The sequence below is a fragment of the Caenorhabditis elegans genome, chromosome II (genome assembly GCF_000002985.6).
Source record: "Caenorhabditis elegans chromosome II".
NCBI lineage: Eukaryota > Metazoa > Nematoda > Chromadorea > Rhabditida > Rhabditidae > Caenorhabditis > Caenorhabditis elegans.
In genome coordinates, this window is record NC_003280.10 from 8896760 (window position 1) to 8918353 (window position 21594).

At 37.1% G+C, this 21594-nt stretch overlaps 2 protein-coding genes, 4 non-coding genes and 1 pseudogene across 9 annotated transcripts; 1 reads left to right on the forward strand and 6 right to left on the reverse strand.

Annotated features, from left to right (window-relative positions):
* Window positions 1-81: 81 nt before the first annotated feature.
* On the forward strand, window positions 82-11875 carry lat-1 (Latrophilin-like protein 1; the record flags this gene model as incomplete). 3 transcript variants are annotated; one of them, NM_001381541.2, is made up of 8 exons in its annotated part: window positions 82-228; window positions 3039-3225; window positions 6629-6735; window positions 7085-7170; window positions 7253-8505; window positions 9301-10087; window positions 10393-10528; window positions 10966-11875. In NM_001381541.2, 8 exons carry the CDS (start codon window positions 120-122, stop codon window positions 11337-11339), a joined length of 3039 nt encoding a protein of 1012 aa, NP_001367041.1. In that variant the 3' UTR covers window positions 11340-11875. The 3 variants fall into 3 exon arrangements, with proteins under 3 accessions (NP_001367041.1, NP_001366731.1, NP_001379413.1); NM_001381542.3 differs by lacking the exon at window positions 6629-6735 and adding an exon at window positions 6848-6960 and having other exon boundaries at window positions 10966-11874; NM_001393142.1 differs by lacking the exons at window positions 6629-6735; window positions 9301-10087; window positions 10393-10528; window positions 10966-11875 and having other exon boundaries at window positions 120-228; window positions 7253-7350.
* B0457.9 lies at window positions 2836-2985 on the reverse strand. The gene has a single exon (NR_051478.1). It is a non-coding gene; the product is annotated as an Unclassified non-coding RNA B0457.9 (non-coding RNA).
* Window positions 3660-4010, reverse strand: B0457.19. The gene has a single exon (NR_051479.1). It is a non-coding gene; the product is annotated as an Unclassified non-coding RNA B0457.19 (non-coding RNA).
* On the reverse strand, window positions 5053-5266 carry B0457.16. The gene has a single exon (NR_051480.1). It is a non-coding gene; the product is annotated as an Unclassified non-coding RNA B0457.16 (non-coding RNA).
* Window positions 11876-12248: 373 nt separating the features above from the next.
* B0457.3 lies at window positions 12249-13235 on the reverse strand (annotated as a pseudogene). The gene is made up of 5 exons: window positions 13153-13235; window positions 12804-13095; window positions 12512-12746; window positions 12353-12464; window positions 12249-12308 (listed from the first exon to the last, which is right to left on the reverse strand). Coding segments are annotated over exons 1-5 (782 nt in total).
* Window positions 13236-14153: 918 nt separating this feature from the next.
* Window positions 14154-15270, reverse strand: B0457.4 (CxC3 domain-containing protein; the record flags this gene model as incomplete). The annotated part of the gene is made up of 5 exons (NM_063495.4): window positions 14154-14315; window positions 14360-14471; window positions 14519-14758; window positions 14812-15116; window positions 15205-15270. The coding sequence occupies 5 exons, from the start codon at window positions 15268-15270 to the stop codon at window positions 14256-14258; spliced, it is 783 nt and encodes a 260-aa protein (NP_495896.1). The 3' UTR covers window positions 14154-14255.
* A 3630-nt stretch (window positions 15271-18900) lies between these two features.
* 21ur-14377 lies at window positions 18901-18921 on the reverse strand. Its single transcript, NR_051481.1, has one exon.
* Window positions 18922-21594: the final 2673 nt, after the last annotated feature.

The following is a 21594-nucleotide window of genomic DNA, read 5'->3' on the forward strand; positions in this document are numbered from 1 at the left end:
TCTACTTTTGTTACAGAACTTTTTTTATTGTTAAAAAGTTTAATATAATTGCTCTATTTTTCCAACTTTTCTTCTTTGCAGGAAACTCTTACACTCGACGAACAAAATAGTATGCACTGATGCGACGTAACAAAACGACTTATTCGTTGCTCCAAACGATTCTGGTAGCTTGTCTACTGACTGTTACTCCAACTTTCGCCAGCAACAAGCCGACAACGGATGAAAGTGGTGAGTATTTTGATTTTAAAATTTTCAAAATGACCGGATCTTTGTTCTTAAATGAATTAGAAAAAAATTCAAAAAATTACTAAGCTATCATAGTTCTTATAAAAGTGAAAACGCCATAGGAACACTTCTTCTTCTATTCTAATGCTGCAGTTTTCCCCCTCAATTCCACACTTGAGATCATTGCCGATTAGTTAACGATGCGCCTAGTTAACGATGCTTATTCTCTTGTTTCCGACTTGAAAGATCATGTCATTTTCTTAATTATGCATCGCCGACACGTCTCCCGGGGGACGGAAACATCCTGGTCCTTGGTCCAAAATCGAGCCGACTTCCTGTATGTGTCCCAGTTCGCCAACACCACTACCTCCATCCCACAAAAGTGTTAATCGTGCAGTTGTCGGTTGGGGGTCTGGTGAGCGGTGAGCATAGCCTTTGTTGCGTAATGTTATCTTACCGGTCCGGAAGTGCACATTTCTGTGTGGACCTCCTGGTGAGCACCGCCATATTAATAGTTGTCCTAGAACACCACTCGTCATTGATCGAACTTATCAGTCTAGGAAATGGAAACTGCAAAATATTTATTTGTTTGGATGAGCGTGCCTCCTCCTTCTCGAGATGTATATATTTCCAGCCTAGATGGGATTAAGAAAAGGTGTCGAGAGGGAAAGAGGGTGGCAGGCATCATTCCTACGTTTTTGAGAGTTTCCCTCAAATTCTCTTCCGAAATGGAAGTTTCTTTCCGCTTGACGGTTTTTGGGGTTTGTTTGCATTTGGGACGAACCTAGAATTGAATAAATGTAAAGCGCTTGCAACTCCTACTTTTTCACTTGAATTGTTGTTTATATGAAAGTCATTGTCCTCATCAACTGCTAGGTACGGGTCGGATTAAGGTGTTATTTGGGTGGAAAAGGCACCTGTGGATGATTTCCACTACCACCTGCCCTTGTTATCGTTCGCCAAATGATCGTTAGCCCCCCGCTTCTGCTTGCTTATCCAGGAATACGGACATTTTTGGAGGGTATATATGACATTGTTGCAGCCATAATTTTGTGAGGATGCACAACAAATTAGACGTACACAATACCCCGCATTGTTCCAAATCTCGCGCATTTGGTTTCGATGGCATGGTGGTTGTGTCCTCGAATTAATTTGTTCTGCTAACGAACTCATCAATTAGAAACTAATATATTGGAAAATCATTCACATTTCTATGACAACTGTCTCAAAGTTTTTTTTCTCGAGTGCATCCACTTCAAACTGTTTTGTCGGCGTTGTCACAACATGGAAACTCGAATAATAGTAGTGGTAGTAATATAACTGATTGATATGCTTACTAATCTCATTGGTACATAAAAAACTTTTTCGAGTTTTGATCTTGCCGACAGACTACTCATCTGCCCAGCAGTTTCCGAGTGGTGATCACCGATACTTTTAGTAAACATACTGAAGATGGCTCCTTCCTGCTGATGCTTCTTGCTAGTCACCCAAATTGAGTCAATTAGAGGGGCAAGTAAAGGAAAGATAGTGGAGGGCAAGAAAGACAGCTTGCACGAAAACAGACGTATCTACAATTAGATGCTGCCGCCGATTTTGGTGATGCACTTTTTAGCAGAAGTAAAACAACACATGGTAGTCATTTTCACAGTAGGAGGTGTCGAAAGTAGGCATATGTCGGTTTCGCGGATTAGCACTCTGATGGATGCGGTGGCGACAGAAACATTGAGTTGCACAATCGTCAGGCGGTCAGGGCTGTGTTTATCTATATATGAAAAAGGTCCGAGATTCTTATCTGTCATCTCTTCCCTTTTTGGCGGGTGTGTGTGCATCCATTCGCATCCGAGATTGAATTGATAGACAAGTAAGTAATATGCTGTGAACAGGCAGGCGTCAATTGTCATATTCGAAACAATAAGAGCATAAAACGAGCGGCTCACTTGCCTTCTTTCTTTTAGGTTTTTTGTGTCTGGCGGCATTATATCTTTAGAGCTATAATCTATCATTCATTTATTTTTTGAATGTGAACGGTCATAAAAGGTGACCCATAGCTCAATTATTCATTTGTTCATGATCCTCTCCCGACGGCACATGTAATCTGAATCCGGCGTTTTAGGGCCAAAGAAACTCAATCCGCGGCTCTCGTTGTTTGCTTTTACTGGTTTCTCGCGCACATGCGACGAATTCCCACAAGTTTCGATGTGTCGTTTTCGTTGATGGCTCCTAGTAGAACACAATTTATTGAATAAAGAGGCGCCCGGTGATGATGGAAAAGTTGTTGAAGAGCCACTTATGACTGGTAAAGAGGGGAGCACATCTCTGAATAAGACACACACACACACACACACACGTAATTCGTAATTGGTATGCCAGTGTCATCGTCAGCTTCTAAACGAATTAGTTGAGACTAAGAGCCTAACAATCGTTTACTGCCGGATATTTTCCACAAAACAGTTATCCTAACGGGCCTAACATTTTCTCTTCCGTTAACCAGGTGAATCGGTGTACGATTACGGTTTTGATGGCGTAATGTTGCCCTGATCGGACAGAGGCTACTCGTCGCAATGGAGAGCCTGTTGTTATACTGTTCACATAGATAGTATGAGAAATTAGGAGACGCTGACTGAAACGTGAGCACGCGCTGCGCAACAGCAGACGGGGGAGACGAAAATGAAGAAGAACGGTATGCATATGAATGAATGAATGAAACAAACATAAGAAAATTATTATTATGCAAGTCATGTCGAGAAGGAAGCTCCTCGCGGAAATTGAAAAAAAATTTTGAGGGCAATTTGAATATAAATATTAAATTTCAGGAACCATCTCACACACAATATGTGATGGTGAAGCTGCTGAACTGAGTTGTCCTGCTGGAAAAGTAATCTCGATTGTCCTAGGAAACTATGGAAGATTCTCTGTCGCTGTTTGCCTTCCTGACAATGACATCGTTCCATCCAACATCAACTGCCAAAACCACAAGACAAAGTCAATTCTGGAGAAGAAGTAAGTTTTAAAATTTCAAAGGCTACTTTACTATTACTATTCTGGGGACTTGTGGGGGGCACCCTATGCTTTGACCTAACTAACATATTCAACGAGTTATGAATAGGTGCAAGCCGCATTTGTAATAGCTTACTCACACACCTTTTCGCGACTATCAATTGTTGTATTTGTCGGACTTTGGAATACGTTGAACATGTTTGAAGAGCTGACCGACACATAAATACACGTATAGTTTTATGTCCCAGTGCCATTGTTCAGTCTTATCAGTTGAAGCGAACTGTACAGAAAGACCTTGGCATGGGATTTATCCGTGGCAGGTGAAAGATTAATAATTCATTGTGAATACACTAATTGAACATCCGGCCATGTATGTACAGCAATCGGTCGAATAATTCAAATTGGCACATCCTGGCCGAGCAGTCACAGACAATACCGCTATAAAAATGATGATGATATTGCCTTCGTGTGCGCGATCAGCCTCCCGTTGTCTACACAAGGTCGTTTGTCATTTGTGCCCGTTTTTTTGTAACGAAGTGCTGTCGAAAAGAGAACATTCATTAGCCGACCTCCATGTCTGCCAGTTATTCTACCATTTTTCTACCGGAGGGGGAAATCATGCCCCGGACGCCGCTCACGGCGTGCTGCCTTCTTGTCGAAACGCATCATTTCACACTATCAAATGACTGCCTTTCCTCTCATTTTTTGAATGAATTGAGGCCGCGATCGTGCTGCTTTCCAACTGCAGCTGTCTCGAAAATCTGTCTTCGTTCGTTGGAAAAAAGAATGAAAAAGATGAAGAATAGTAAGAAGTGAAGAAAGAGAGTACCGAGGAAACGGAAATGACTCTAGCGCCTTTCTTCGAATTGTGCTCTTCTCCAGTTTGAGTTTAAATTTTTGGAATTTGAGACTATAGCACGGGAAGGAGCACTATTAGATTGATGACCGAAATTGTGAAGAAGACCCTTTTGGAGAAACCACCATATGTTGTTGTAGTTCCGAACCTCTTATGCTCCAAGAGCAAAACAAGGAGACCGAATAAAGATGGCGACGAATAGAAGACATTTGTTTGCAGCGGATTCTCATGGATCATCATCATTTACCAATTAGAAATGGAACACATTCCGCAATCTAACTGTTTGTCTCTTTTCGCCAAGCAATAAGGGACCTAGCAGTTGCTTTCGAAATGGTTTGTAGATGAGAGATGAGGCGACAGTTGTGCAAATAAAGCAGCAGTCAATTAGCTGCGCAAACTACTTTGAAACTGCCAGTCAAGGAGCTCATACCAACTCTCACCAAGAAAATAGTTTTGTCCATATTACTAGGGATTTATTAGTTTGAAAAAACTAATTTGTTCTTGTTTCAATGATCTAGTGTTGCGGAATACGAATGACAGATGTTGTTCATTTCATGTTTGGGAAGTGCAAACGAATTGCGGGAAACGGTGCCCAGTGTACCGTATGTTGAACACATGTTGTTACCATGTTTCCATTTTGTCGATTTTCTGCTGCTACTGCTACATCAGTTAGTACTCAATAAATTTCCACCATTAATTGCTGCTGTTCTGTACAATTAGGTCTCTTTTGGAGCATGAAATAGAAAAACAGTGGTCCATCGAGGTGTCAAATTGATGGCTTCTGCCCATTTTTGACCAATCTTGGTTATCCTACCAACCCATCGCTCTTTCCATCAATCTGAAAGAAAAATGAGTAAATTTTCTGTGCAGCACGAAGAGGCACCATCCTGAATGAAAGAGAGATGGGTGGTTTAATTAACACGTTTTCCTGTTTTTTGATGGGTAGATGTTGGTGAGGCAAAATTGAAGAAGAGCCCAATGCGGTGTGAAGAAAAAAGGATTATGTCGGCGTCATGTAGAAGAAGAGGGATTATGGATGGTGCGGGTGTGGAGAGCCCAGGGGCAGACGGCTGCCGACTTCTTGATGATTCGCATCAGTGGCGATAAGTAATGGGACCGCGGGCCCACTTCTTCTTGATGCTCAAAAGAAGAAGAAGTCAGGAAGAAGGGGAAACCGAGCTGATTTGCATAAACAGAGTGCCTTTTGTGTTTTACCGCAGAAAATCATCCGAATCATTACTAGGCATGCGAAGGTTCTCAGCAATCAAGAACTGGAGGTTAATTGAGAAAGTTGAGGGCGGTCGACGCGAGTTATTGTTATTGAATGACCACTGACCCATGAGGCGGTAAGAAAAACTGCTCATCGTTATCGAGACAATGTATTCGGCGGCGGCGTCGTCGTTTGCTTCTTCGTTCCATTGACCGGATAGGATGTATCTAATTTGCCGCTCGCCGAAACTTGTTGGAACAATAGAGTGTTGAAATTTGATCTACTATTGTATATTGTCTTACTGTACAGTAAGAATAACGATAGTTTTTTTTCTTTTTGGGATTTTCGCGGAAAAGTGATTCCATGTCTATTGCAGGGATACTGTTGGACAAGAAACTAAAAACTAAACGTTTATCTTAATTGCCAATGTCCTTTGTTACCAAATGAGTGTATGCCTACATCTATTTCTCGTATTTCATCTCCGTTTATTGCGTGAGCCGTCTGGTCGGATTTCAACAACAAATTGGAGGTAGTGTGTCTGAATGTGAAGCCTATGATTAAAAAAGAACGAATTGATGATGGGTCAGAGTCATTCGTTGCGTGGATGTATATGTGGTCGCCCTGGTGTACACGTTTTATGTGACATCTTGTACTCGCATTGTTGTTCGCCGCCCCGGGGAAGAAGAAGAAGGGCCTTGAAAACAAATAAGTTTCGGTAATTCGGTATTGTGTGGAACTGTGTTTGTGCTGCAAAATGGAGTAAACGTCGTCTTCTTCGGATGAAAAGTCTTGACCGGTTTCAAATATAGACCGATAGGGACCGCCTGGTCATTTCTTGATTGATTGCCTGATATAGTATGCGAGAAGATGGCCTTTCACCTTATGGGACACTCAATGATTTGTGACGCGAACACGTGCTGACAGCTCTTTTCTATCTTGCCGCCTGTTTTGATGCCCATTGGGAGTTGGTTACGCAAATAGATGAAGTGGACATCTCGGGAAAAGCAGTTCACATGGATGAACTCTGACACCTGTTCATGTTTCTGTTTCTAATTTTCATTCTACTGGAAACACTTCGAATTCAGGTCAGCAGGTGGTAATGTCTTGTCACTGTCAAAAGCAAGCTTCAAGTTTTTAAGGTCATTTTGATTTCTGTATTGCGCAAGATGCCGTTAGCAAGGTTAATCCGGTTCAAAACCAAAATTGGTGCCTTAAAAACAGATGTGCGAAGAAAGTGAGAAAGCTTGGTCAGGGTAGTACTTATGAGATTTCAGTGGTTTTACTCCTTCCCTGGGGGGCATTGAATTATGCAATAATTGCAAGGTTGTCTCTATCTCCAGATGTAACGGAAAGCAGACGTGTCGCTTCTTCGTCGATACGTTTCTGTTCGATGACGCGTGTCCAATGATGAGCAAATACCTGGAGGTGCAACATGAATGCCATGAAGGTAGAGATATGTATATATTGAAGTGCTAAACGTTGTGTGATTGAAATGAAATGTAGAATTTATATTGTGATTTTGTAATCGTGGAGTAGTGTGTATTTTTGTTCAATTTCAGGTGCAATGGAGACTCAATGTGCTACTTCACTGTCGACAAGAAGACGTTCACCGAGGATCCGTGTCCAAATACACCAAAATATCTGGAAGTGAAATACAATTGTGTTGTTCCTGGTTCGTGATTGAAATTTTTCTTTGTAGTGCTGAGTGATCTTGCATTTTATTTTAGCAATTTAATGGTTAATGCATGTTTTTTCAGCTATCAATTTAATAGTTTCCATAAAAGTAGTTTTTTCAGCTACCACGACGACTACAACCACAACTACATCAACTACTACAACCGATAGCAGTTTGATTGTGGACGAAGAAGAGGAGGCTCAAAAGGTTAGTGACCGGTCAGATAGGGGGATTATAATGAGTTATGACTCTGCTTTTCACATTCATTGTGATGGAAATGATTTTGCAGGATGCCCTCAATTCGGACGTTATAAAACCAGTGAAAAAGAAGGAAGATGTGTTTTGTTCGGCAACCAATCGACGAGGAGTTAACTGGCAGAATACAAAATCTGGTACAACATCAAGTGCACCATGTCCTGAAGGATCTAGTGGAAAACAGCTTTGGGCCTGTACGGAAGAAGGGCAATGGCTCACAGAATTTCCAAATAGTGCTGGATGTGAGAGCAACTGGATTTCCTCAAGAAATAGTGTTTTGAGTGGTGTTATTTCGAGTGAGGATGTCTCTGGATTACCGGAATTTCTTCGAAATCTTGGATCTGAAACACGGCGGCCGATGGTTGGAGGTGATCTTCCGAAAGTTCTACATCTTCTCGAAAAAACTGTAAATGTGATTGCTGAAGAAAGTTGGGCTTATCAACATTTACCACTCTCTAACAAAGGAGCTGTCGAAGTAATGAACTACATGCTCCGAAATCAAGAAATTTGGGGAAGTTGGGATGTAACAAAGCGAAAAGAATTTGCATCTCGATTCATTTTGGCTGCTGAGAAAGCAATGGTTGCATCTGCGAAAGGAATGATGACATCGGCAGAATCGAATGTGATTGTGCAACCAGCGATCACTGTTGAAATTTCACACAAAATAAAGATGTCGTCACAGCCAACAGACTACATTTTATTCCCGTCAGCCGCTTTATGGAATGGGCAGAATGTTGATAATGTAAATATTCCACGAGATGCTATATTGAAGATCAACAAAGACGAGACTCAAGTATTTTTCTCTTCTTTTGATAATCTCGGAGCACAAATGACACCTTCTGATGTTACTGTAGCTATCGCTGGAACTGATCAAACTGAAGTTAGAAAACGGCGCGTCGTCTCAAGAATTGTTGGAGCATCTTTGATTGAAAATGGAAAAGAGAGACGAGTTGAGAATCTGACACAACCAGTTCGGATTACATTCTATCACAAAGAATCGTCAGTCCGTCATTTGAGCAATCCGACGTGTGTCTGGTGGAATCATCATGAACTGAAATGGAAACCTTCTGGATGTAAACTCAGTTATCATAATAAGACAATGACGTCATGTGACTGTACTCATCTCACACATTTTGCTGTTTTGATGGATGTACGAGGACACGATCTGAATGAAATCGACCAAACGCTTCTCACTTTGCTGACTTATGTTGGATGCATTATCTCGATTATTTGTCTTCTACTCACTTTCTTCGCCTACTTGATTTTCAGCAGAAATGGAGGTGACCGGTATGTTCTTTTTTACTATTTTGGAATAAATTTCAATTAAAAAAATACATGAAAAACGATTTTCGCGTCATAATACAGTACCCGGTCTAGACATGAAATTTATTGTTTAGTTGCTAGAAGGTGTGTGCCTTTAAAGAGTACTGTAATTTCAAAATCCAATCGATGTGCATTTTTGAAAATCTGTTTTTCATAGTTTTCATTCGACATTTGTCAAAATTTAGGTACTTTTATTTCAGTTTTTAAAGAAAAAAATTTTTATCGAGAGACTTTGAAAGAAAAAAATTGAAAATTCTAAAGTAACGAAAGTTTGAAGCTACAGTACTTTTTAACGGTGCACACTTTTCCGCATTCAACGCATTTAAGAACTTGTCGTTTGCCAGGGCTGTTGCAAAAAAAAATTCGAGAAAAAAACAAAAAATTTTTGGTCGAAATTTGGACCAAAAACCAAAAAATCGAAATTTTCCTTAAAAAAACAAACAAAAATTCAATATTAAAATTCAAAACTGGACAAAACGGAAATGTTTCATGAAATATTAAAAATTGAACGAACGGAAAGTTTTTTGTTCTCCTTTGTTTATTTGTTGCAGAATCAGTGTTATAATTTATTTTTTGGTTTTTTTTTAATCTCAAAAAAGCCAAAATAAAATCTATTTTTCTCAAAAAAACAACAGCCCTGGTCGAGACCAGATATTTATCGTTTTTTTAATGCTAAAATCTCAATATTTTGCGTTAAGGTAAAACTCAAAAATTTAAAAAGAGTCGATATTTCAATTACCGTAAACTTTTTAATTTCAGAGTATTCATCCACGAGAATCTTTGCCTCTCACTGGCCATCGCCGAAATCACATTCTTGGCTGGAATCACACGAACAGAAGATTCACTACAATGTGGAATTATCGCCGTCGCATTGATGTACATGTTCTTATCAGCACTTACATGGATGCTTTTGGAAGGATATCACATTCATAGAATGCTCACTGAAGTTTTCCCATCAGATCCTCGCCGTTTCACATACCTACTCGTCGGCTACATTCCACCAGCAATCATCACACTTGTGGCCTACTTGTACAATTCTGATGGATTTGGAACTCCCGATCATTGCTGGCTTAGTACTCAAAACAACTTCATTTGGTTCTTTGCGGGTCCGGCTTGCTTCATCTTCTGTGCCAACAGTCTTGTGCTCGTTAAGACTTTGTGCACAGTTTATCAGCACACAAGTGGAGGATATCTTCCATGTCGTCACGATGTTGATTCTGGAAGATCGATTCGTAACTGGGTCAAAGGATCATTGGCGTTGGCGAGTTTGCTAGGAGTGACATGGATATTTGGACTTTTCTGGGTTGAAGACTCACGATCCATCGTAATGGCATATGTATTTACGATTTCAAATTCTCTTCAAGGACTCTTCATTTTCCTATTCCACGTCGTCTTTGCTGAAAAAATGCGTAAAGATGTTGGACATTGGATGTATCGACGTGGATGTGGAGGATCAAGTAATTCATCACCAAATCACAAGAGACATAATGTTCAACGAGATTTAATGTCACCTGGAGTAAATAGTTCAACTGGAAGTGATTTCCTGGTAAATTTTCTTTTCTTTTAATCTTCTCATTGTCCGTCTATTTGCCTTATTGTATATTTTGTCATTAGAAAAAACGAGTTGGTGTGACGAAAAAAGCTGATTATTCGCCTGTTGCTGTGGCGAAAAAAAGAAATCGTGAGGAATGTGTGAATTTTTGATCTACCTATTGGTGACCCATCTCGCAACTAATCGCAATATTAATACAATTTCTCTTTCAATTCTAAAATGTCGAGTTTCATGCTAATAGTTGTTTAATTGCCAGTGTGATTCATATTGATGTTACAATAAAAGTTATTACTTTTCAGTACAACACGAACGACAAGTACCTGACCAACTCGGATACTACGAATCGATTGGTATATAATGGAATAATGAATCATCCTAATCAAATGTCCGTATATCAACAACATCCACATCATCAAATTTATGAACAACAACCGGGTAAGCTTTGATTATTTTAATAATACATTTTCGATTTTTTCTAAAGATAATCGAAAATTCTCGATAATTCATGTTTAGAAAGTTTACCAACGATGAAAACTTTATAAAATTTTGTAGTTGAGTAAGAGAAAAATATAAGAAAACATATAATATTAATATTCTTGAATAAAAGAAAATCGCCAGAATTTTTTTGGTTATTTTTCAAAAATCGAAAGACAAAAAAGTGATTTTCCATGTTTAAAAAATTTAATCGAAAAACGAAACTATTTCGTTTGTTTTCAATTTTTCAACAAAACGAAACAAAAAAAATCAATTTACCATGTTTTTATTAAAATAATTTTCAATCAAAAACGAAAAATCGTATAATACAAAATTTATTTTTATTCACTTTATGAATCGAAACTGCTAAAAATTGAATATAAATATTTGATTTATAGGAACGTATGATTATGCAACCATCGCATATGGAGATATGATGCCTGGACATCGTGTTGCTGCTCCACCGGCTTATCAACGACTTGCCGTTGCCGAAGGTCGGTACGGTAGCCAACATCAACTCTACCAAGGATGGCATCATCGTCCTCCTCCAGAGTTCTCACCCCCACCACCCCCACTGTCAACTGGACCACCGAACTCGCGTCACTATGGGACTGGCTCCAGTGGACGACGGCCGCCGAGCTCAAAGATGAGTGATGACTCTGCATATTCGGATGGGTCATCATCGATGTTGACAACTGAAGTGACACCACAAGGACAGACGGTGCTTCGAATTGATTTGAACAAGCCGAGCATGTATTGTCAAGATTTATAGTCTCCATATCTTTGATGCGTGTACATTCTCCCTTTTTCTCCATACCGGTCGATCATTTTAATTAGTTTTATGTAGGTGTCTTTTAATTCTTAAAGAAACTTCTTTTTTCTCTCTCATCCTCCAATGTTCGGGTATTCCCCGTTGTGACATTTCTCTTTCTCTTTAATTCTTTGATCATTTTTGAGCCATGTCAGAAATTACCTCGACCCCATAAGCTTTAAGCACGCTTTCAGAGAATTAATGTAATACTGGTTTAATATGAATTGTAATAATTTGTTTTATGAGTTTACTCCATCACACATGTTTCTAAATTTTAAATGAGATATTTAAAAGTATAGATTCCACATTCTCATTCTCGAAATCACGTCCCCCGTTGTGCTCATTCCCGCCGGTAGTTATTGAATTTTGTTGTAGAGATTACTGTATTTTACTTTTCTTGTTATTTTACCTCCGTAACATGCATTTTATCATCAATAATTTAATTTTTGTCATATGCATTTGCCGATTAATGTCGTAATAAATTGAATCAATTAAAAAATGAATTTTGAAAATTCCAATTTTGGAATCTCGTATTTTCCTAATTCCCAAGAATCTTTTCAGATTTATCCGTGGATCCAAGTTCCTAGTTTGCCAACGAATAATTTCAATTGGAAGCAAATTGTTCGAGATGTGGAAGTGTGCAAGAAATAATTAGAAAGCTCAAATCAGTCTTAAATTTGTCCTGTTTTCTGCCATTAAGAAGCTAGGCTCGTGTTAATATTTTAAAAAATTGAAACTTAATACTTTATTCTCATTTCATTTTAAAAGTAGAGAAATAAAAAAGGATAAACCTATACAAAAAAGCCAGATTTAATGAAGACCATGATGACAAGTAGACAAAATTCTCCTTGATTGAGATTGAGTGACCATTTACCAGAGGGTGTCGCTGTCCCATGCCTTGAGCTTCTTCATTCCATTGCGAGACACATACTGAAAATATTATTTGTCTTTCAGTAATAATTGACTAAGCTCACTTTTTCAAGAATCTTATATGTTTCACTATCGTTTAGAGCATTTGAAAAATGCTCGTGGCTGCGAATCAGCTCCAGTGGTGGCAGAAGAGGCTTAGTCTTCCAATGTTTTAAGCTGGAATTAATCAATTTTTATGGCACTAAAAGCGTGATATGACTTACAAAGTGGCAATTGTGCAAAGAATCGACGCACTTCTCATATCAATTTCGTAGAAAAAGAAAGACTTGTCAACACTTCCGAGCAATGACTCCGCATTGAATACTTCCACGAAGTTGTTCTCAACAGCGGTCTTCAATTTCTCTTCATCTTCGATTGACTTTCCCTTGAATGTGTAATAGTACAGCGACAATTTTGGATTGCTCGATGGAAGAGCCGCGTGAAACACATCCTCGATTTCTACTCTGAAATGTTTTTTAGACAATCTCTCAAAGTTTGACAGTTTTGATAACTTACCCAAGCTTAGCAGTTTCACTCAACATCTTCTTTGCATGGCCTGGGTGCATCATTGATACTTTGAACCAACTGAATCGGTTATTAGATGCTGCCACATGTTCGACTCGAGATCTCTTGTAAGACTTGTTGCAGTTCCCGTAATTCAAATTATCACATAAACACTCTGATTCATCAGAAACAACAGTAGATCCGACCAGCGTTGAACCATCGGAGAAGAGATTTGTGGTTCTACAATTGGAGTTGCTTTAGTAGCTAGCTTCCTTTTTCGAATCTTCTTGAAATTCTGGGTATTCTAAAAAATATATATTTAAAACCAGATATAATCGGAGAATAATCTCTGAGAGCTCACCTTGGACAACTTAATTCCACTCATAGAAACGTCCCCGGTCTGTGGCTCGAGCTGGATTTCATCCTCCATTTGATCAAAACCATCGTCGTCTTCGATCTTCACTAGACCTTGGATCGTGCCTCGCTTCATGCCACTACACGACCTGAAAATTATTTTTGAGGCATTACAGAGGTTTTCCAATAATTAATAAAGTAAAAACTGGGAAGTGAAATGAAAACAAAAAAAATTACATGTCAAAACCGGAAATCCGACTGGGCAGCACAGAGAAAGACAAAGAACTGATTTGAAAAGTTTCTGGCAGATGTTGTTGTAAGTTTATTGGGTCACGCGTGGTGATTGACGTGAGTTGGCGTTCTTCATCCTTCGTGCATCCGATACAAGTTCACGTTTAAATTGTTGACGTGCTCACTCTTTTTCGCCTGACAGAAGAGATAATTATTTAAATTTAATTTTGTTAGTTTTTATTTTAAGCCAATTTTAATAAGCCTAATTTAATTACCACCCTGTTGAGCGAAAATCAACTACCAGAGACCTTGGATTTTTAATATCAGAGAAATTGGATTTCTCTGAGCATTGGAAAAAATCTATTAAGCTAGCGAAATTTCAGCTGGAAAACATATTCAACCAGTGCATTACCTCCAATACGAATGGTTCTCTCTTGCAAAAGTTTCATCCGCCTTCGTTTAGAATATGGAACAGTAGTGGCCTCTGAGTCAAAAAATTGGACGAGAAAGCAATAGTTTGTACAAAACAAATTCACTAGGCGCCTTTATAGTAGAGTCAAAAAAAGATATATTAATATAACTGATAAAAATTACAAAATAACCATGGTTAAATAATTCGCTACTTTCCATGGACATGGAACGTAACGAATTATTTAATCTCCAAACCTCGAGATGTGGATGTGTGCAAGAAATAATTAGAAAGCTCAAATTAAAGTTACATTTGTCTTGTTTTTGCCATTAAGAAGCTAGGCTCGTGTTAATATTTTAAAAAAGTTGAAAATCAATACTTTATTCTCAGTTTAAGACCAAAGAGAAATGAAAAAAAAATTAAATAAAGACAATAATTTTAAAAAGACGGAATTTTCCAAGATTGCCTATTTACCAGAGGGTGTCGCTGTCCCATGCCTTGAGCTTCTTCATTCCATTGCGAGACACATACTGAAAATATTAATTGTCTTTCAGTAATAATTGACTAGGCTTACTTTATCAAGAATCTCAAATGTTTTAGCATCTGCCAGAGCTTTTGAGAAATGCTCGTGATCACGAAGCAAATCCATCGGTGGCAGAGGAGACTCGATTTTCCAATGTTTTAAGCTGGAATTAATCAATTTTTATGGCACTAAAAGCGTGATATGACTTACAAAGTGGCAATTGTGCAGAGAATCAACGCACTTCTCATATCAATGTCATGGAAGAAGAATGACTTGTCAGCATTTCCCAGCAATGACTCCGCATTGAACCCTCTAACGAAATTGGTCTCAACAGCGGTCTTCAGTTTCTCTTCATCTTCGATTGATTTTGCTTTAAACGTGTAGAAATGAAGCCAGCAATTTGGATTGCTTGATGGTAACAAAGCATGCAATATGTCTTCAACTTGTACTCTGAAATGTTTTTTTAGACAATCATTCAAAGTATGGCAGTGTTGATAACTTACCCGAGCTTAGAAGTCTCACTCAACATCTTCTTTGCATGTCCTGGCTGCTTCATCGAAACTTTAAACCAACTAAATCGGCATTGGGACACTTCCACATGTTCGATTCGAGACCTCTTGTGGGATTTATTGCAATTTCTGCAAGTCAAGATCTCGCACAAACAGTGTGTTTCATTCGTAACAACAGTAGATTCAGCCCAGCGTTGATCCATCGGAAAGGATAATTGGGGATGCTCAGTTTTTTTGGGTGTTAGATCAGTCGCTTTAGCTGGTCTTCTTTTGCGAGCCTTCTTGGCATTCTGGATGGTCTAAAAATTAGATATTTAAAGCCAGATATAATCGGAGATTAATGTTCAACGGAATGAAATTCCTGAAAGATAAGAACTGAGAGCTTACCAAGGGCATTTCAGATCCACATTCGTCCGGGATTGTGGGTTCCACCTTGACGTTCACGACGTTCATTTGATCTGGCAGATGTTGTTGTAAGTTTATTGGGACAAGGTCACGCGTGACGATTCACGTGAGTTGGCGTTATTCATTCTTCGTACATCCGATAGGCACGTAGGCACGTAAGAATTCATATAGTCTCTATATTTTTGATGCTTTTAATTTATTACGAATGTTTTTTTTCACATGGTCCTGTTTGGAATCCCATTTAATCCTATTATTTTCCTAATTTCCAAAATCCTATCATAAGTCTCACCCGCTCTCAATGCTCCTCTGTCTCTGTGCTTTTTTGCAAATGTTAGGATCAAATTCTGTGTGCATTCTAAATGGCTCCACGGCCCCCTCCTTCTCCAGTCCCGCACTCCATTTTCTTCTTCCGTCGGAAATAGAATCTCCGTCGAAAGTCGCGACGTCACAGTTTCGGGCAAGGTTTGCCAATTTTTTTTGGAATTTCAAATGGCAATTGGATATTTTTGATTCAAGATTTTTTCGGCATGACATTTTATTTTCTCGGTATATTTTCGAATTCCCGGAATCTTAAATTAGTTTTTTGAAAGAATCTCATTTATATATTTTCATTTTCCTGGTGGTAACTTGGCTTTCTTGAGAAAGACCTTCCCCTTTTGCAGAATATTATAAACTACCTAAATATGGGGAAAGAAAGCTTCATTGTCGCATTATGCGATCTCTTATCGGTGTTTAAAATCAAAATGAAACACTTTTCCTTTCTCTTTTTCTTTTTTTTCTCGAAGAATCAAAAACTAAAACCTAAGTTTTGTTTCTCAGAATCATTGACTTAATCTTCCAGCCTGAGTTGACCGAAAATCTCGTCTTGTGATTCCAATGTGTTCTCGTAATCCGTTTCTGTTTATGCCTGTTTTCTGAAATAAGTCAGAGATGAAAATGTGACGAGATTGGAATAAAATTCTGAATTGGTTTTCTGTAAATATGAATTCATTTTTATTTGTGTTCTTGTCAGATCTGAAGTCAAAATCTAACATTGAGCTTTGAAAACTGAAAAATATGATATCGTGATTTGGTCAAACATGAAACTTCAAAGGAACATGCGAATCTTTGATTTTTCATAATTTCTTGAAATCCCCAGTTCATATATAGTGTGCCTTCTACAGAACAAAAAATGTTTTGAATTATTCCTTCACACCACGAAACTTTCATTTTACTTATTCATCACTCTTCCCTTTTCTTCCAACCGACCAAACTGCCTTCTGAGACGTGACTGATCGTCTTTTCTTCAGGTACATCTTGCACCTGAAGACGTGCAAAAAATACGAATGAGTGAGAAATAATATTGGGGTGCACGAAATATTTTCAGCGACCAACCGTCGGTGAAAATATTTTTCTCATCTCTCCTTCTGAACCCGGAATAATCCAGTCTAGGTTACAAGTTTTTAGGAGGAAATGCGTTGCAATAAACAAAGGAAAACCAAAAATAGAATAATCTATATTAGTTTTTGAATATGTAACAATCTTGATTTTGAACTAATGAGTTTGTTGAATAGAAATTAGCGTAAAAATTTTTTGAGCAAATACTATCCACCCGGTCGGGCTTCTCCAGAATCCCTGTTCATAAATTTTCCTATATGTTTTGTAATTTTTCTCATTACATTTCAAATTCTCACTTTTAGGTCTCCGCGAGATAGATATTTCAGTACGTAATATTGAATTACATAATACATAATGCTACTTTATGTTTTCAAATGAAAATCCCCAATATCCAAATTTCTTTCTGTTTTCTGCTCTTTGCGTGGGAACCCAGTCTATCGACTGCTACAATTACCTATTCGTATGATTTCTAAACTCATTTGAAAAGTCATGAGTTATTGGTCAGCAACTCTTTTGATTTTCGAGACGAGACAAACAAACACAGTTTTTGGTCACAAAACTATAAATATAGCACGCAACAGAAATACGCAAGCTATTATGTTATGTAAATTGGGAAGGAAAATCAAAAAGTAAGTAAATATGAGTTCAAACCGTTAGTCTTTTTTTCTCTAACCATTTCTCTTTTTTGCGATAATCCGACTTATTCCGTTTCCCATTATTAAAAATGTAAACGATTCAAAAGGTTTTTCGTAATGTCCATTTCGTGTCATTTTTCTCATATTTATTCATATTTAGTTCCTTTCCGATGCCAAACGGCAAGGTATGTGATATTCTATGTTTTTCGAAAACCCTATGGTAAGAGCATTGGCGACTTTTGGTCTTTTTCTGAACATACACTTACCGTACTCCTTCAAAATATTCTGATTCTTTTATATAACCTGCTCCTGCATTATTTTAGTCAGTGGAAAAACTTATTCGGTAGAAATGTTTTCAGGCGAATGTCTCATTTTCTCACATTTTTTATAGTGCCTACCTGGCACTCGAACCTATATATATATATATATGGAACTTTTAATTAAAAGTAAGAGAAACAATTTAAAATTTTTTAATTCAAACAAAAATAATTCCCAAAATTTTTAAACGAGGGAATTCAAGTACGCGTTGCACCAGAATCTTAAGTTTGCGATTAGTCTCTGGTATCCCGCTCAGACAGTATATGATATTTCAAACATGAATTCTCTCCGAACTTTGGCCTGACACAGCCAGTTTTCAAGGACTTTCTGGTGCACAGTCTCCCTTCAACGGGTACTATAAAAACACGGGTGCACGATGTTTTCGGATATTTTGTACATTTAATTTTCAAATTTCCAGAAAATATACGTCTACTATTTTTGATTTCTGTTTTCAAGAACAATTTTCTGGCTCAAGTTTTTCCCGGAAAAGTGTCAGTCCAAAATAGAAATAAATCAAGTTGATTATAATTTTTTCGTTGATAAGGTTTTCTGCCAATCAAAGTTCCAATTTTATTCGATAAGAACCAATCAACTTTTCAAAGATTTATGACTTTATTATTAGGGTGTCAATTATACCAAAAAACTTTGTCGGTTCGATTTCTATCTTTCTGATCAAACTGGTTTCCTTTTTTGCAAAAGAAGAACACATCTTTTATGCATTATATTGTTGGCAAAGATTTTGACAGAAGTGTTGAGAAACTTTTCCAGTGGCCTAACATTCTATTGAGAAGCTAAAAACTGTTATAATTCAAACAACTGACGGTTTCAAGTTCAACAATCCTGGAATGCTATTCTAACTTTTACGTGTCAATATTATTTTCCCAACACAATTGGCAATAACATTATTTTTTCATCATGGCACATGTTTCTCTTTTAGACTTGCGCACGAAAAATCCAAAAATTGCACGTTTTGGTACACAGAAAAATGAGAAACTGTCTTGCAAACATAAAAAAAGTTGTTTGGATCTTTGCAATTGACCCATAAAATGACATGTGTTGATGACATAGTTGTACTATTTGCTCAGTGGCCATCTCATCTCGAAAAAGTTCATAAATCCCTCCGTTGGTATATCACTTTCCCTGTCCATTGTCCTCTCTATCTCCCCTCAACCTCCCATTTATCAAATCTTGTTTTAATTTGATGAATTTAATTTTCACAGAAGCGCGTTGATAACGTCAGTTTTGATTCTTGTTGATTAAAAAAGAGATAGAGATACTTCCTTTTATTTTAAATTTGCTTTCTTGTTCAACTGGTAGGTATTCGTTTTGGATCATCAGTGGGTTTTCAATGTCTAGTAGAATCATGGAAATATAAAAGCGAAGTTCTACAATTTTTATAACAGAATTTTGGAACAGTAAGTTCATATTATCGGTATTATATTTTGAAAATATCAAAACTAATTTGTAGGTATAATTAACAAAGAGTCACAGTTTTTTTAAAATCATTTTGTTATTTTTTCTGGAGAAAATTGGCAGATTGAAGAATAAGTGCGACAGAAAGTTGGCAGTGTCTAGCATAGAGCTGTGGCTTGTGGCATTTGCTGGCTAGGACTTCAGAGTTAGATATACTTTTATCTATCTCTACTCTTCAAAAGTTTGCTGAAAAAGTCTTTTCTGCCAATCGGCTTGAAGATTTTTGGTGTGAATGCATCCTCTCTTCTCCTACCAATCAAGTCCAATTTCCCGTTTTCTCCTTTTCAACGCAATTAGCCCCTTTCATCATATTGGTCATGTTTTTTACACTCGAACAACCTCCCATTCTCTTCTACAGCATGCTTTTACTTTTTACAGCTTCCCCCGAAAAAATTGGAAGCGAAAAAAACGCCCTTTATTAAAGAAAGAGCTTTTCAGGAATTAAAGGCGTTTTTATTTCCGGGAGTATAGAGATGAAGAAAAGGCCAATCAACTTTTCGTTTCATAAGGAAATACTTGACGTTTCTGTATGAATGTATTTGGGACGAATAATTCTGGTTTTCCAAAGTTTGCTCACTTGTCATTGCAAATACTCAAATGTTAGAAAAAAATTCTACTGTTCAAAAAGCAGTGCTCATCTTTGAGTACACTGAAACTTTTTCTAGCAAAGAAATCAGTTAACTCAACGTCTTGAAATTTCATTTTCGAATGTGTAGTTTATCATTTTTTGTATTAGACTCTGAAAAGGATTATTAAAAAATTTTCGAAAACTAAACTAAATCGCAAGAAGGGTGCAGTACAATTAGAGCCAAACTATTTTTGAGCAACGTCACTCACATCATGAGTTTTTTACAGTAAAATAGTGACAAAAAACTAGTTTCTGATAACCCATTCGGATTAACTTTATCACGTGCTTTTTTGGGTCACCTTACTCAACGAGTCAGATGTAACAGATTTTTTGTATTTCTAGTTTTCAGTTTTTTCCCACAAAATTTGAGATAAGCTTTCAGATGAACTGATGATTAGGAAAAACAATATGATGTGAATTTATTTTCCTTTTTCTTTTGACTCAAATAATCCGATTTATATTGCTGAAAATATTGAAGATATCATAATCTAGAATTCCTTGAAGCCACATATTTGTTATCTGCGTCTTAATTCCTCGTGAGATCTTTGCTTTAAAATATCAAAAGCCAAAACTGAAACTACATTTTAATAACTAAATTGTTTCCTTGGCAACTTTTCCCCGATTCGAATTAATTCATAAAACCTATTTTTATTGCACATAGGCTTTAAAAAAATTTAAATTCTATACTCAAAATCCCCATCTCATTATCTAGCTAATACGATGTTTCCTCATCACATTCACTACATCTTCCAATTTTCCGCTTAACCCCCAAATGTGTCCAATTAGAATTTGTTCATGTTGTGTAACCTACCTTATATTTGGTTACAAACTCAATGATCAAACTACCGTAGTTAGAAGTCAAAGTTAATTCGAGGTATTGTTCATGTTTTTCCATATTTTCCAGAGAAATAGATGTTTGAAATTTAAGTACAAAAATGCAAAAATAGGATGCAAAATCGGAAAATTCATAAACATTGTTCCCCGCTGTTGTACTGAAAAAGTTTATTGCAAGATCATGAAAAAACCAAAAAAGCAAAACAAAAAAAATCGTACATAAGCACGAGTTCAACATTCGAAAAATTTTATATTCGTACGTTTTTGGTATCAGTGATTGTAGTGATTGTGTAAGAGAAAAATTCTTATTTTTAATGATAAGACTATATTATAGGAAATAGAGAAAGTTTTTGATCGAAAAGTCAAAACATTGTGATATGATAACCTGATAATAACTGCATCTACCTAATTTAGAACAAGTTTTTCGAAGGTTCCTGTTTAATAAATCTTTGATTTCATTGGTTTTTCAGAAATCAAATGTCAGGAAAACAACTGAAAGAATTTTAATCGTTTGAACTTTGTTTCTTTGAAAATCAGCATCAATATTTGTTTTATTTATTTTTCCTTAAAAGACTCAATGTTTGTCCCTGACCTTCATTTTGCAGCCATTTTCAAACCCATTAGTCTCCCGCTTCCTTCTTTTTCTGAATCTTTGAATCTTTGGAATTTACCAAAAGTTTCCGGTTCCTAATCGCCTAATCGAATAATCCAATAACTCTTTCAACTTATCGTGCAACACATGACGTGATTCTTCCATTTTCTGATTACAATACGAATCGTACTTTGTTGGACAGTATCATGTCTAAAAACACAGAAAATAGCTCTATATGTGTGACTAAAAACTACAATTGTATTGTTTTTTAATTGAGAATTGCTATTTTGATTTCAAAAAGAAAAAACAAAATTTAAAGGCGGCTACGAAAATAGAAAATCAAAAAATATTGCGGTCAATTCTATAGCGTAGCAGCTAACCTTCCTAGTAAAACTTAAAACATTTTGTAGTTTTTTACTCAACAAGTGAGAACTACGCCGTTTTCACCTATCGTTATTCTACGAGCTTTATATTTCAAATAGTTTTTATCAGTTTCACCAAACACTAGAGAAACG